General features: G+C 48.5%; 1 protein-coding gene across 2 annotated transcripts in view; it reads left to right on the top strand.

The window, feature by feature from the left end:
* LOC140388420 (uncharacterized) overlaps positions 1 to 5645 on the top strand; it is a 43324-nt gene extending 37679 nt beyond the window's left edge. The window contains exons 2-3 of one of the 2 annotated variants that reach the window (XR_011934182.1): positions 3308 to 3887; positions 4000 to 5645. Coding sequence is in view for 1 of the 2 variants with exons in the window: in XM_072472560.1 (XP_072328661.1) it covers positions 3308 to 3613 (306 nt within the window). In the remaining variant the exon portion in view is untranslated. Of the gene's footprint in view, positions 1 to 3307 lie in introns of both variants that reach the window. The other variant, XM_072472560.1, reaches the window with a different exon arrangement.
* The last annotated feature ends 11399 nt before the right edge of the window (positions 5646 to 17044 follow it).

Below are 17044 nucleotides of genomic sequence, written 5' to 3'. Positions count from 1 at the left end.
TCCTCAATCTCCTCCCCTAGCTCTTCTTCCCATTTCCCTTTTAGTTCGTCCATCATAGTCTCCCCTTCATCTCTCATTTCCCTATATATATCCGACACCTTACCGTCCCCCACCCATTTCTTTGAGATGACTCTGACCTGCACCTCTTGTGTCGGGAGCTGCGGGAATTCCCTCACCTGCTGCCTCGCAAAAGCCCTCAATTGCATGTACCTGAATGCATTCCCTTGGGGCAACCCATATTTCTCGGTCAGCGCTCCCAGACTCGCAAACTTCCCATCCACAAATAGATCTTTCAATTGCGTTATACCTGCTCTTTGCCACATTCCATATCCCCCATCCATTCCCCCCGGGGCAAACCTATGGTTGTTTCTTATCGGGGACCCCCCCAGTGCTCCGGTCTTTCCCCTATGTCGTCTCCACTGTCCCCAAATCTTCAGTGTAGCTACCACCACCGGACTCGTGGTATAGTTCCTTGGTGAGAACGGCAATGGGGCTGTCACCATAGCCTGCAGGCTGGTCCCCCTACAGGACGCCCTCTCTAATCTCTTCCACGCCGCTCCTTCCTCCTCTCCCATCCACTTACTCACCATTGAAATATTAGCGGCCCAATAATACTCACTTAGGCTCGGTAGTGCCAGCCCCCCCCCTATCCCTACTAAGCTGTAAGAATCCCTTCCTCACTCTCGGAGTCTTCCCGGCCCAAACAAAACCCATAATACTCTTTTCTATCCTTTTGAAAAAAGCCTTCGTGATCACCACCGGGAGACACTGAAACACAAAAAGGAATCTCGGGAGGACCACCATCTTAACTGCCTGCACCCTCCCTGCCATTGACAATGCTACCATATCCCATCTCTTGAAATCTTCCTCCATCTGTCCCACCAACCGCGTCAAATTTAGCCTGTGCAATGTGCCCCAATTCTTAGCTATCTGGATCCCCAGGTAACGAAAGTCTCTTGTTACCTTCCTCAACGGTAGGTCTTCTATTTCTCTACTCTGCTCCCCTGGATGCACCACAAACAGCTCACTCTTTCCCATGTTCAATTTATACCCTGAAAAATCCCCAAACTCCCCAAGTATCCGCATTATTTCTGGCATCCCCTCCGCTGGATCCGCCACATATAGTAGCAGATCATCCACATATAAAGATACCCGGTGTTCTTCTCCTCCCCTAAGTATTCCCCTCCATCCCTTGGAACCTCTCAGCGCTATCGCCAGGGGCTCAATCGCCAGTGCAAACAGTAATGGGGACAGAGGACATCCCTGCATTGTCCCTCTATGGAGCCGAAAATATGCCGATCCCCGTCCATTCGTGACCACACTCGCCACTGGGGCCCTATACAACAGCTGCACCCATCTAACATACCCCTCTCCGAACCCAAATCTCCTCAACACCTCCCACAGATAATCCCACTCCACTCTATCAAACGCTTTCTTGGCATCCATCGCCACTACTATCTCCGTTTCACCCTCTGGTGGGGCCATCATCATTACCCCTAACAACCTCCGTATGTTCGTGTTCAGCTGTCTCCCCTTCACAAACCCAGTTTGGTCCTCATGAACCACCCCCGGGACACATTCCTCTATTCTCATTGCCATTACCTTGGCCAAGACCTTGGCATCTACATTGAGGAGGGAGATTGGTCTGTAGGACCCGCATTGTAGCGGATCCTTTTCCTTCTTTAAAAGAAGCGATATCGTTGCTTCTGACATAGTCGGGGGCAGTTGTCCCCTTTCCTTTGCCTCGTTGAAGGTCCTCGTCAGTAGCGGGGCGAGCAAGTCCAAATATTTTCTGTAAAATTCAACTGGGAATCCGTCCGGTCCCGGGGCCTTTCCCGTCTGCATGTTCCTAATTCCTTTCACCACTTCTTCTACCGTGATCTGTGCTCCCAATCCCATCCTTTCCTGCTCTTCCACCTTGGGAATTTCCAGCCGATCCAAAAACTCCATCATTCTCCCCCTCCCATCCGGGGGTTGAGCTTCATACAATTTTTTATAAAATGTCTTAAACACTTCATTCACTCTCTCCGCTCCCCGCTCCGTCTCTCCATCTTCGTCTCTCACCCCCCCTATTTCCCTCGCTGCTCCCCTTTTCCTCAATTGGTGTGCCAGCAATCTGCTCGCCTTCTCTCCATATTCATACTGTAGCAGTAAAGATTCCTGTTGAGTGTTCCCAGCATTTTACAGATTTTCAGCATCCACAATATTTGTTTTTTAATATCAATAAAGATACTTGCTAGGGCAGCACGGTGGCACGGTGGGTTAGCCCTCCTGCCTCACGGCGCCAAGGTCCCAGGTTCGATCCCCGCTCTGGGTCACTGTCCGTGTGGAATTTGCACATTCTCCCTGTGTCTGCGTGGGTTTCGCCCCCACAACCCAAAAGATGTGCAGGCTAGGTAAATTAGCTATGCTAAATTGCCGTTTAATTAAAAATAAATAAATTGGGTATTCTAAATTTAAAAAAAAAAAATTTAAATTAAAAAAAAAAGATACTTGCTTGCAGTAAGACCCTAAAATGTTGGAAATACTCATTGGGTCGTGAAAAATCTGTGGAGCGAGAAACAGCCAAAAGTCCCACATCCAACCTCCAGTGCGGCCGCTGGTTACTGTCTTTACAAACCTGCAGGTCAACCCAGTGCGGAGCATGGTCTGCGATTGTAATCGCCGAGTACCCCGTGTCCACCATGGAGCGAGAAACAGGTAAGTGGGCAGAACTTTCATTCAGCTGAGAGGGTGGGACTCGAGGCTAGTGGGGCAGGAACTTTCCAATCTCTGCTGGCCTCCTGCTTGGTCCCAACACCAGAATAAAATTTCAGCCTAGTGTTTCAGGTCAATGACCTTTCCCCAGACCTACTTGCATTTCTGTGATTGTGGAAGATATGATACGGAACGGCATGATGGCACAGTGGTTAGGACTGCTGCCTCATAGTGCCAGGACCTGGGTTCAATTGCGGACTTAGGTAACTGTCTGTGTGGAGTTTTAATGTTCTCCCTGTGTCTGTGTGAGTTTCCTACGGGTGCTCCAGTTTCCTCCCACAGTCCAAAGATGTGCAAGTTAGGTGGGGTTATAGGGATAGGGCAGGGAAATGGGCCCAGGTAGAGTACTCTTTTAGAGGGTCAGTGCAGACTCGATAGGCCAAATGGCCTCCCTCTACACTGGAGGGATTCTATAAAGTATGGAAGTTAATAGTGGCATAGCCTGTAGGGATATGCCAGCAAAGTTTGCAACAAATCACAGGAGTAAACATTTTCAGGAGCAAAGTTAAACAAAGCACATTTAATTGTAGTAATTGTTTTTTTCCTCCAGTTTAAGGAATCCAAAGAGACTGCAATTCATTTAAGGGCGAGAATTACAGAGTTAGAGTTTCAGCAAGCCATTAACGAACAAAAGATAAAAGAGCTGATGGATCAACTGTCCCAATGTACGAAAACTACTGAGACAAAAGATGAAGTGAAGAAGCAGCCAGACGAGCTGTTAAACCATCAGTCTCTCAGCAGAGTGAGAGGACAGATAGTCCACACACAAAATGAATCCATACATCACCGGAGAAAGAATGTTTCCCATTCCAGTCCAGCAGCTACAAATATTTCGAAAGTCTGCATCATCCTATGACTGAAAGAAAACAAAGTAAATTCAGATGTACATGGACATTTTAAGTTTGAAGTACAATAACCATAATGTCATTACATTTCAAACTTTAAAATGCCAACTTGCCTCAGTTGATAGCACGAGAGTCAAAAGATCTTGGATTCAATCCTACAATGGTAACAATTATATACTTTGGTCCAATTAGAGTAATAATGATGTTACTGAACTGGACTCAGATACCATATTGCCACTGTCTGTGCAAGAAACGTGATTCCCCATTGAATGCAGAATTCATCTTGTAAGTATTTACAATGTATAAGGTCATGCCCATTCTTTTTAAATGACACATTTCCCTCTTATCTCTCTGTCGCCCCTTCTGCCTTTCCAAATGTGTGCTTCTGTTTTTTCAGATGGAAAATTGGGTGACTGTACCTGGATGCCATCAATGCTGCTCTGTACTACTGGACAAAAGGACTGTTTTGTGGAGTGGGATAAGCCACATAATAATATTTGACATTTTCTCAAACGGAGCTGCTACCCTGACCTGAGCTGACAACAAATTCATAATATATATCCATAACGTTGAGTTCAGCTGTCAGTCAAAGCCAACTTTGGAGTAAGAGAATTCATCATTCTAGTGCTGGAGTTACTTGGGTGCTTGATGCTGAAGCTTTTAAAATTTATCTTATGAAATTTGACAAGCAAAGATTTGTTTCCCTTTTTGTGATTCTGGACAGTGGCTGTTCAGAACGGAATAATTGGCGATGATTTAACTTTCCAATCTTGTGCACAGTTTTTTGCCTTTTGCATACTGCAGCAAATGCTGATATTATTATGGCTGCCTCAATTCTCCCATGATCTTGATATTTATGCAAGTTAACATTCTATAGACTTGAATATGTCTCTCCTTTGAGCTTTTATAATCAATTGCTCAAAGAGAATGTATGGCTGATTTACTGAATCTAGAACCATGGTGTATTATCACACCAATCCCTCTGCAGTCTTTGACATCATTTTTCACATTATCTACTTCCACTGTCCTCTTAGTATAACCATCCTACTTGGCTCTACTTTAACCTATCTGATCCTAGACAATCACTCCTCCCATCTATATCTATATCATTATATAATAGGTTATTGAGTTGGATGATCAGCCAAGATCATAATGGATGGGGTAACAGGTTTGAAAGGGTGATTGGCCTCCTCCTGCTTATTTACTATTTTTCTATCCCCCTTCTATATCTCAATCAGAACCATGATGAGATCAGGAACAAAGTGATTCCAATGGAACTAAGCATGAGTATGCAGTTTATTGATGATCAAGCACTGTGGTGGTATGTATTAGGGGTAATACGGTACCTGTGAAGCCGAGAGGCTATTGGCTGACAGGTCCCGGGTCCTGGTTGGATCTGCCGCCTTCTGGCTCCGCCCTGAAGGCGGAGTATAAGAGCTCGAGTTCTCCCAGCAGCCGCATTCTGTAACTGAGCTGCTGGGGAACAAGTCTTGCTTAATAAAGCCTCGATTGATTTCATCTCTTCTCGACTTGAGTGAGTAATTGTTGCGCTACAATTTATTAAGCAAGCTTAAAAGACTATGGAGCTCCGGATCGCCCCGGAGTGTCTGTGAATCAGCCCCCATGCAGCAAACTCGACGGCCGTGTTTAAACACTGGCTAGCATGCTTAGAAGGTTACCTTCGAACGGCCCCCGGCCGGACCACGGAAGATCAGAAAATGCAGGTCCTGCATTCCAGGGTGAGCCCGGAGATCAACACACTCATCGAAGACGTGGAGGATTTCCCGACGGCGCTCGCCATGGTGAAAGGAGCCTACTTTCGGCCCATAAACCAGGTCTACGCACGCCACCAACTCGCGACGAGACAGCAAATCCCCGGAGAATCGCTCGTTGAATTCTACAGCGCGCTCTTGATTTTGGGGAGGAACTGCAACTGCCCGCCGGTGAGCGCGATCGAGCACACGGAGCTACTAATCAGAGGTGCGTTTGTGGCAGGTATGACTTCTTCTCAAATTCGCCAAAGACTGTTAGAGAGAGACTCGTTAGGACTCACAGAGGCACGGGCCCTTGCGGCCTCCCTCGACGTGGCCTCACAAAACGCCCGCGCCTACGGCCCCGACCGCGCGGCAGCCCCTTGGGCTCCATGGACCCCCATTGCGACCGACTCCCCGGCACCCCCCCATCCCCCGCAAGCCTGCGCGGCTAGAGCACCAGACCATCCTGGTGGGCCCCGCTGCTATTTTTGCGGGCAGGCTAAACACCCCCGGCAGCGCTGCCCGGCCCGCTCAGCTATTTGTAAAAGCTGCGGCAAAAAGGGGCATTACGCAGCGGTGTGCCAGTCCCGGGGGGTTGCCGCAATCCCTGGATGAGAACGGGGACAGCAGACTCAGCCCCCCCCCAACGATCCATGTGCGGCCTGCGGGCACCGCCATTTTGGGTCCTGGACACCACGCGGGGAGGATGGGCGCCGCCATCTTGCAACCCACCGGCCACGTGCGATCAATGGGGGCGGCCATTTTGTCCACCCCCGACCGCGTGCGATCCAGGGACGCCGCCATCTTGGCTGATAGCCAAGGACCCCAGCATAGACGGCTCCATGGGGTCTGAAGAAAACGCTGCGACGCAACAACCACGACTGGCTTCGGTGACCCTGGACCAATCGCAGCCCCAGACGCTCCAGACGGCAACAACAACGGTGCTGATCAATGGGTACGAGACGCCATGCTTGATCGACTCTGGGAGCACGGAAAGTTTTATCCACCCGGATAGGGTAAGACGCTGTTTTCTTTCCATTCGTCCGAGCACCCAAAAGATTTTCCTGGCAGCGGGGTCCCATTCAGTAGAGATCAAAGGGTTCTGCATCGCGAACCTAACAGTGCAAGGGAGGGAGTTTAAAAATTATAGGCTTTACGTCCTCCCCCAACTCTGCGCTCCCACTCTATTGGGGTTAGACTTCCAGTGTAACCTCCAGAGCCTAACGTTCCAATTCGGCGGCCCAATACCCCCACTCACTATCTGCAGCCTCGCAACCCTCAAGGTTGAACCGCCTTCCTTGTTTGCGAACCTCACCCCGGATTGCAAACCCGTCGCCACTAGGAGCAGACAATACAGCGCCCAGGATCGGACTTTTATCCGGTCCGAAGTCCAGCGGCTGCTGAAGGAAGGCATAATCCAGGCCAGCAATAGTCCCTGGAGAGCCCAGGTGGTAGTTGTGAAGACCGGGGAGAAGCAGAGGATGGTCGTAGACTATAGTCAGACCATCAATAGGTACACGCAGCTAGATGCGTACCCTCTCCCCCGCATATCTGACATAGTCAATCGAATTGCACAGTACAAGGTCTTTTCCACCGTGGACCTCAAGTCCGCATACCACCAGCTCCCCATCCGCCCGAGTGACCGCAGGTACACGGCCTTCGAGGCAGACGGGCGGCTCTACCATTTTTTAAGGGTCCCATTTGGCGTCACGACCGGAGTCTCGGTCTTCCAACGGGAGATGGACTGAATGGTTGACCAGCACGGGTTGCGGGCCACGTTCCCATACTCGACAACATAACCATCTGCGGGCATGACCAGCAGGACCACAACGCCAACCTCCGCAAATTCCTCCAGACCGCTAATGCCCTGAACCTCACCTTTAATGAGGAAAAATGCATTTTTAGCACCAACCGTCTGGCCATCCTGGGATACGTAGTGCGCAATGGTGTGATAGGCCCCGACCCCGAACGCATGCGCCCCCTTATGGAATTTCCCCTCCCCCCCTGCTCCAAAGCCCTGAAACGCTGCCTGGGCTTCTTTTCGTATTACGCCCAATGGGTTCCCCAGTACGCAGACAAGGCCCGCCCGTTAATCCAGTCCACTACCTTCCCCCTGTCGACAGAGGCCCGCCAGGCCTTCAGCCGCATCAAAGCGGATATCGCAAAGGCCACGATGCACGCAATTGACGAGTCCCTCCCCTTCCAGGTCGAGAGCGACGCATCCAATGTAGCTCTAGCGGCCACCCTTAACCAAGCGGGCAGACCCGTGGCCTTTTTCTCCCGAACCCTCCACGTCTCAGAAATCTGCCACTCCTCAGTGGAAAAGGAAGCCCAAGCCATAGTGGAAGCTGTGCGACATTGGAGGCATTACCTGGCCGGCAGGAGATTCACTCTCCTCACTGACCAACGGTCGGTAGCCTTTATGTTCGATAATGCACAGCGGGGCAAAATCAAGAATGACAAGATCTTGAGGTGGAGGATTGAGCTCTCCACCTATAACTATGAGATCTTGTATCGTCCCAGAAAACTGAATGAGCCGTCCGATGCCCTATCCCACGGCACATGTGCCAACGCACAAGTAGACCGCCTCGGCCCTCCACGAGGACCTCTGCCACCCGGGGGTCACTCGATTCTACCATTTTGTGAAGTCCCCCGACCTCCCCTACTCTGTGGAGGAGGTCCGTACAGTCACCAGGAACTGCCAAATCTGCGCAAAGTGCAAACCGCACTTTTTCAGGCCAGATAGAGCGCACCTGATAAAGGCTTCCCGTCCCTTTGAACGCCTCAGTTTGGATTTCAAAGGCCCCCTCCCCTCCACCGACCGCAACGCATACTTCCTGAACGTGGTGGACGAGTACTCCCGTTTCCCCTTCGCCATCCCCTGCCCCGACATGACAGCGGCCACAGTCATTAAAGCCCTCGGCACCATCTTTACACTGTTCGGTTCCCCGCATGCATCCATAGCGACAGGGGGTCCTCCTTCATGAGTGACGAGCTGCGTCAGTTCCTGCTCAGCAGGGGCATTGCCTCGAGCAGGATGACCAGCTACAACCCCCGGGGGAACGGTCGGGTAGAGAAGGAGAACGGTACGGTCTGGAAGACCGCCCTACTGGCCCTATGGTCCAGAAATCTCCCAGTTTCCCAGTGGCAGGAAGTCCTCCTGGATGCCCTCCACTCCATCCTGTCGCTGCTGTGTACCACCACTAACCAAATGTCCCACGAGCGCCTCCTTGTCTTCCCTAGGAAGTCCTCCTCCGGAACTTCGCTGCCAACCTGGCTGGCAGCCCCAGGACCCATCTTGCTCCGAAAGCATGTGCGGGCGCACAAATCGGACCCATTGGTCGAGAGGGTTCACCTTCTCCACGCAACCCCTCAGTACGCCTACGTGGTGTACCCCGACGGCCGACAGGACACGGTCTCCCTGCGGGACCTGGCGCCCGCGGAAACACACACACACTCCCGACACCGATCACCCCCTCCCTGCCACCGGCGCACCCCACGACCGCCCACTTCCCGGGTGGATCGGTCCTCCTCCCGTGCCCGCCCAGGAGTAAAGAAACAGGAACGAACAGCGCAACGCTCCCAGAGACGACAGTGCCCGAGCCAGCACCTGCACCACCACCGGGGCTGAGGCGATTGACAAGGACGACCAGAGCACCCGCTCGACTCGTGGAATCCGCGTGACACCAGAAAAACTTGTAAATAACTCTGACAAAACCTGTACATAATGATTCTGACAAAACCTGTACATAATGATTCTGACAAAACCTGTACATAATGATTCTGACAAAACCTGTACATAGTTAACGGTTGGGCTAAATGCATAGCCACTGTTCGAAATTTGTTCAAGGACCAGCCTTGTAAACCCCTACCACCATGCGAACCACCACCCCGCCGGGTTCTTTTTTAACAAGGGGTGAATGTGGTGGTATGTATTAGGGGTAATACGGTACCTGTGAAGCCGAGAGGCTATTGGCTGACAGGTCCCGGGTCCTGGTTGGATCTGCCGCCTTCTGGCTCCGCCCTGAAGGCGGAGTATAAGAGCTCGAGTTCTCCCAGCAGCCGCATTCTGTAACTGAGCTGCTGGGGAACAAGTCTTGCTTAACAAAGCCTCGATTGATTTCATCGCTTCTCGACTTGAATTGTTGCGCTACAAGCACTATTGATAGTTTGCATCATCAATGTCCTGATAATTAGGAGGCCAATGGAGCAGTAATTGGCCAGATTAGATTTATCCCATGTTTCTTTGCGGATCATACATACCTGGGCAATCTTTAAGATTGTTGGGCAGATACCGCACATCACAGTTATAATGGAACAGATTGACCGAGGGAGAAACTAGTTCTTGTACACAGGGTCATTAACACTTCAGCTGGAATGTTGTTAGGAGCTTATGTCTTATTCCGTATGTCCAGCACACTCAGTCAATACAATGTAATTTGGAGTGGACTGAATTGGCAGGACAGTGGCATCCATGATAGTGAAGACCTCTCAGGCACAAAGTAGGATTGTCCACTGAAACATTTTGGCTGAAGTTCCTCACAAAGACTGATCTCTTGCACACTTTCTGGATTCCATGGTGATTGTGATGTTGATGTTCACGTTAGTTGTCTGGATGTATACATCGTAGTGTAGGGTTACATTTTAGTTGTGGAACTGTCTAACTCGAACTATACTCTTTTTGTGTTTCATTTCCAGGTTTTCCCATGTAATGGCCACTGGCACACTTTTTGATACTCCTCTAACCCTACTACCCTAACCCAATCAAGGTTGGTCTCTTGACTTGATAGTGATCAAGTGGTAAGGGATGTACCAGACTTTGAAGTTAACCCTGCTGTACATCCAAAGCTCTGCTGCCCATGTCTTAACTCACATCAAGTCCCCTTTGCTTGTCACCCCTCTGCTCGCTGCCCACATTGACTTCTGGTTAAAGCAACGTCTTGATTTTAAAATTCTCATTCTTGTTTATTATTTCCTCCATGGCCTCACTCCTCCCCATCTCTGTAACCTCCTTGAGGCCAACAACCTTCCAAAATATCTGCACTCCTCTAATTCCTGTTCCTCTTTGTGGGCAGCATGGTAACACAAGTGATTAGCACTGTGGCTTCACAGTGCCAGGGTCCCAGGTTCGATTCCCTGCTGGGTCACTGTCTGTGCGGAGTCTGCACGTTCTCCCCGTGCCTGCGTGGGTTTCCCCCGGGTGCTCCGGTTTCCTCCCACAGTCCAAAGACGTGCAGGTTAGGAGGATTGGCCATGATAAATTGCCCTTAGTGACCAAAAAAGGTTAGGAGCCTTTCGGTTTTGGGGTCTTGAGATCCCTGTCGACATGAGAGCAAAGTGGCGGAAGAAGCGTATGCGCAGGCTGAAGCGTAAAAGACGAAAGATGAGGCAGAGGTCGAGGTGAACAACTGCTGAAGATGCAGTACTGACCAGGCTTTGATGAATCTTACATGGCAAATGGACACTGACGCTTCTGTTTATACATCTTTTTCTAAGACCCAACGATATAGAGGCGCCTTGGATGCTGGTCATGAGAAGATCTGTACATTGATCTGTTCTGGTACTGTGCCTTCATGTTAAGTCGTTGTGAAATAAAATGGGGAAAACTGAAAAAAAAAAAAAAAAAAAAGGTTAGGAGGGGTTATTGGGTTACGAGGATGGGTGGAAGTGAGGTTTAAGTGGGTCGGTGCAGACTCGATGGGCCGAATGGCCTCCCTCTGTAGCGTATGATCTATGTTCTATGCCTTCAGTTCCCTGAGCCCTAAGCTCTGGAGTCCTCTCTCTGCACTTCTTCACTTCTCTACCTTGCTTTCCTCCTTTGACACACTCTTTAAAACCTACCTCTTTGACCAAGCTTTTGATCAACTGCCCTAACATCTCCCGATGGACTCAGTGTTATATTCTCTTTTATAATACTCCTGTGGAGTACCTTACGATATTGTATTCCATTAAAGGCACTATATAAATACACATCATTGTTGTTAGAGGTTGTGGGACTACACATTTATTGCTAATGACCACACAGCATCTCGTAGATACTTAGCATTGCTGTCAGCTTGAAACTAAGTGCAACAGACCTATGGTATACACTCCAAATGATGTCCTTATTGTGGAAATGAATATATAGTCAGCTAATCCGAAACTCTACTGCTCATATCCTATCATACATGAAGTTCATCTCATCCATAATGTTCATCATCACTTATCTACATTGGCACCTGGTTCCAACATCCTACAATGAAAAACTTCCTTCTTGTTTGAATACCTCCACAGCCTCACTCCTTCATAGAATTTACAGTGCAGAAGGAGGCCATTCAGCCCATCGCTTCTGCACCTTGGAAAGAGCACCCTATTTAAGCCCACACCTCCACCCCATCCCCCTAACCCCACCTAACCTTTTTATTTGGAAACTAAGGGCAATTTAGCATGGCCAATCCAGCTAACCTGCATATCTTTGGACTGTGGGAGGAAACCGGAACACCCGGAGGAAACCCACGCAGACACGGGGAGAATGTGCAGACTCCGCACAGACAGTGACCCAAGCTGGGAATTGAACGTGGGACCCTCGAACTGTGAAGCAACAGTACTAACCACTGTGCTACCATGCTGCCCATCCTTCGCATCTGTAGCCCTCTCCCATCGAGAGTCACCCAACTTTTGTGGATACGCATTCGGTCAACCAATTAATGAGCAACCCAGACACACAATAATTTACACTGCTGTAGTAACTTTGCTTGGTAAGATTGTGGACCCAGAAATGTATATTATATACACATTGCAACTCATCGTAAGGTGAAGAGGTACAGTAACTGGTAACAGCATCAGTCACTGATAAGTGAAAATATCAACTATCAAACTGCATTATGCAAAGGCAGTTTTTAAACATAATTAACTGTGCATTCAGCAAGATTTTGCCATTTGATCAGCTGTGGCCCAGCCAAGCTGTTCCAGTCTAGCTATAACACTGGCATCTACATGCCATTGTGGAAAATTGCATGGGAATGTCCTGTTCACAAAACATCAAGACAAATCCAACCCGGCCAAGGAGCACACCATTAGTCCACTATCAACTAAGTGAACGAAGGTGCAGCCGACAGCGTTTTCAAGCAACACTCACTCACCAATAACCAGCTCACAAATGCTCAGTTTGGTTATGCCAGGACCACTCAGCTCCAGACCTTATTACAGCTTTGGTCAAAACATGGGTAAAATAACTGAGTTCCAGTGCCCAGTGACAGTGACTGCCCTTTGCGTCAATCAAGGAGTCCTAGTAAAATTGAAGCCAGTGAGAATCTGGGAAAACATTCCACTGGCTGGCGTCATACTTAGCACAAAGATAGATGCTTGTGGTAGTTGGAGTTAATCATCTGAGCCCCAGGAATTGACTCCTGATTATCAGGGCACTGTCCTAGGCCCCAACCATCAATAACCTTCCCTCAATCATAAGTCCAGAAATGTGTATGTTCACTGATGTATCCATAGTGTTCAGTGCTATTTGCAACTATTCATATAATGAAGCAGTCTGTGAGCACATGTAGCAAGGCTTGGAAGATGTTCAGACTTTGGCTGCTAAGTGGCAAATAACATCTGTGCCACACAAGTTCTAGTTAATGGCCATCTCCACAAGAGAGAATCTAACCAGCTCCCTTGACACTCAAATCCCTCATTATCAACATCAAGGGGTCACCATTGACCAGAATCATTAATTGAACCAGCCACAAAAAAACTATAGCTGCAAGAGCAGTTCAGAGACTGGGAATTCTGCGGTGAGTAACTCGTCTGATTCAAAGCATTTCCATCATATCTACAGGACACAAGTCAGGAGTACTGCCCACTTGCCTGGTGAGTGCAGCTCCATTCAAGAAGCTCCAAATCTTCCAGGACAAAACAGCCTGTTTGATTGGCGCCCTATCCATTACTGGTGCATTGTGGCAGCAGTGTGTACCATCTACAAGATTGACCACAGCAACTTACCAAGACTCCTCCGACAGCACCTTCCAAACCAGTGACTTCTATTACCTAAAATAACAAGGACAGCAGGTGCAGACTTGGTTTGGGAATATTTTGCCTTCAACTTTGCTAGGTATAAATCCTGGCACTCCCACCTTAACAGCATTGTAGATATAACTACTGCACACACACCCCAACAGTTCAAGAAAGCTGTTCGCCTTCTCAAAGGCATTTGGCAATGAGCAATAAATGTCAGCTTTTTTTTTCAAATTTAGAGTACCCAATTATTTTTTTTCCCAATTAAGGGGCAATTTAGCATGACCAATTACCTAACCTGCACATCTTTGGGTTGTGGGGGTGAAACCCACGCAGACATGGGGAGAATGTGAAAACTCCACACGGACAGTGACCCAGGGCCGGGATTCAAACCCGGGTCCTTAGCGCTGCACTCCCATTGCTAACCACTGCTCCACATGCCACCCCAAATAAATGTCAGCTTTACCAATGATGCCCACATTCCATGACAGAAGGAAAAAACCTACCAACTGAGACTCAAACCAACCATTTTATTTATAACAGAAATCATTAATATCCAACACAATACCAAACATAGAGTGCTGTATTTTACAATACAGGTATTACATTTTGCCAAACTGGTTTCTCATTAAATAAAACAGAACTCTGATGAAGAGCCATATAGGTTAACTCTGTTTCTCTCCCCATAGATGCTGCCAGACCTGCTGGTTTTTCCCCAGCATTTTCTGTTTTATTTTGGATTTCCAGCATCCACAGTATTTTGCTTTTATTTTAGGTTTCTGATTAATCAGTTTGTAAATGGTCAGATCTGGTAATTCAGTATTGCATTGGTTGGTAGCTAGTGTGCAGGTTGCCCCTAGATATCTTCAGTGTCTCGTCCCTGAAAGGAACAAGTTTTGATAAAAATTTAGAATCTTTCTTGATTTAATTCATCTTAAAATTAAATTATTAATTTAGAACACATTTTTAATTGGATTACTTTCAATCTATTTAATTTGAACTCTTTAGTCCTGTCTAAAACATGTTAAGAGTATAAGTGTACTCAGCTTGAATAGGTGCCCTCTCTAGTCTTTCAGGAGTGTAATGTTTCTTTCATGACAGCAGAGCTATTAATGGTTTATACTTTGCAGATGGCCAGGGAGTAATGTGATAGTCACTCTGATCTAAACCTGTCTTTCTAACGTTGTCAGTAAGTATTCAGATATCAGCAAAACAAAAAGTCAGAAAATAATTTACAACCATTGATGGCTTCAATCGCTGGCTTTGAAAGCAGACCAAGGCAGGCCAGCAGCACGGTTCAATTCCCGTAACAGCCTCCCCGAACAGGCGCTGGAATCTGGCGACTAGGGGCTTTTCACAGTAACTTCATTTGAAGCCTACTTGTGACAATAAGCGTTTTTCATTTCATTTTCATTTCAGCTCAAATCCAATTTACTTCAAGTCCAAGCAAAATCAAAGTCAGGAAAATGGGGTTCAGGTTAAATTTCAGGACACTAAACATTAGCCCACATGTTCTGTCCATAAAATGTGGTTTTATTTTTAAAAATGGAGTGCAGTGGTGGAATTTATTCGAACCATTCATTTTCTACTTCCCTTGCTTGGGTACTGATCCAGAGGCTCTTGCTGTGCTCTGGCGCCTTGCACAAATACCCATGGAGTTTCATGTGTGAGCCTCAACAGTAATCGCTGACAGGCTTTTCAACCACAACTGAGCTAAGTACTGTCATAATTTCAGCAAGGACTACAATAATAATCGGCAACAAAGCCTTGGCTGGTATTCTTCTGTTCCTAGCCTGGGTTGTTGACGCAAATTCTTACATGCCCAGGTAAGATCAGGTATTGGGTATTAAACCCAGGACTTTTCCAGTCTGAGTAATTGCAAAGAAGCAGTGTTTTTTAAAAAACTAGCCACACTTTGAATTTTATACACTATGTATATAATATTAAATTTGAGGCAATTTTATAATAATAATAATAAAAATCTTTATTGTCACACGTAGGCAATTTTATAATAATAATAATAATCTTTATTGTCACAAGTAGGCTTACATTAATACTGCAATGAAGTTACTGTGAAAAGCCCCCAGTCGCCACATTCCGGCGCCTGTTCGGGTACACAGAGGAAGAAATCAGAATGTCCAAATTACCTACCAGCACGTCTTTCGGGACTTGTGGGAGGAAACTGGAGCACCCGGAGGAAACCCACGCAGAGACGGGGAGAACGTGCCGACTCCGCACAGACAGTGACCCAAGCCGGGAATCGAACTTGGGACCCTGGAGCTGTGAAGCAACAGTGCTGCCCATCTACAGATTTACCTACAGATTCAAATTTTCCCCTTTAATGCAATGTAGCTTTTGACCACAATAATTTAATTTCTGTGCCAGTTTTGACCAAGTTGTTACTACAAACGCCATATTAATATTCAACCATAATTTTGCAGAATCACAGAATGATTACACTAAGATTATTCAGCCCATTGTGTTGATGCCAGCTCTTTGCAAGAGCAACTCAGCTAATCCCACCCTGTCCCTTGCTGCAAGTTCCCTTCAGGCTTTTCTCCAGTCCGATTTTGAAAACCTTGGTTGTAACTGCCTCCCCCACCAGGTGGTGTATTGCAGATCCTAACCACTTGCTTTTCTACATGTTGCTATTGGTTCTAGAGCCAACCAGCTTAAATCAATATCCTTTGGTTCTCAACCCAGTGGAAACAGGGGCGGGATTCTCCGACCCTCCGCCGGGAAGGAGAATCACTGGGGGCTGGCGTGAATCCAGCCCCCGCCGTGTCCCGAAGTCTCCGCCACCAGAGATTCGGCGGGGGCGGGAATGGCGCCGGTCGGCGGGCCCACCCCAGCTGATTCTCCGGACGGCGATGGGCCGAAGTCCCGCTGCTGGAATGCCTGTCCCGCCAGCGTGGATTAAACCACCTTTTGAACGGCGGGACAAGGTGGCGCGGGCGGGCTCCGGGGTCCTGGGGGGGGTGAGGGACGATCTGGCCCCGGGGGGTGCCCCCACGGTGGCCTGGCCCGCGATCGGGGCCCACCAATCCACGGGCGGGCCTGTGCAGTGGGGGCACTCTTTTTCTTCCGCCTTCGCCATGGTCTTCACTATGGCAGAAGCGGAAGAGACCCGCTCCACTGCGCATGTGCGGGGATGACGTAAGCAGCCGCTGGCGCTCCCGCGCATGCGTGGACCTGCGTCGCCCGGCGAAGACCTTTCGGCCCCGGCTGGTGTGGCGCCAAAGGCCTTTCCCGCCAGCCGGTTGAGTGGAAACCGATCCAGCGCGGGCCTAGCCCCTCAAGGTGAGGGTTTGGCCCCTAACGGTGCGGAGACTTCCTCACCTTTGGGGCGGCCCGACGTCGGAGTGGTTCCCGCCACTCCATCACGCCAGGACCTCCCGCCCTGCCGGGTAGGGGAGAATCCCGCCCCAGTTTCTGTCCCTCTACTCTGTTTTGGACCCTCAAAATCACAATCATTAAATCTCCTCTCAACCTTCTCTCAGGAGTACTACCCATGCTCTCCAATCTATTCCATTAATGAAGCACCACATCCCTCAAACCATTATTGTATGTCTTTTTCGACTCTCTTAAGTGCCTTCACATCCTTCTTAAAGTGCAATACCCAGAATTGGACCCAATTCTCCAATTGAGGCCAAACTAGTGCTTTATAAAAGGTTGGTCATAACTTTCTTGCTTTTGTACACT

Source organism: Scyliorhinus torazame, chromosome 13 (genome assembly GCF_047496885.1).
Source record: "Scyliorhinus torazame isolate Kashiwa2021f chromosome 13, sScyTor2.1, whole genome shotgun sequence".
Classification (NCBI taxonomy): Eukaryota; Metazoa; Chordata; class Chondrichthyes; order Carcharhiniformes; family Scyliorhinidae; genus Scyliorhinus; species Scyliorhinus torazame.
The sequence above is the reverse complement of the archived record's forward strand: the minus strand, read 5'-3'. Positions and strand labels throughout refer to the sequence as shown.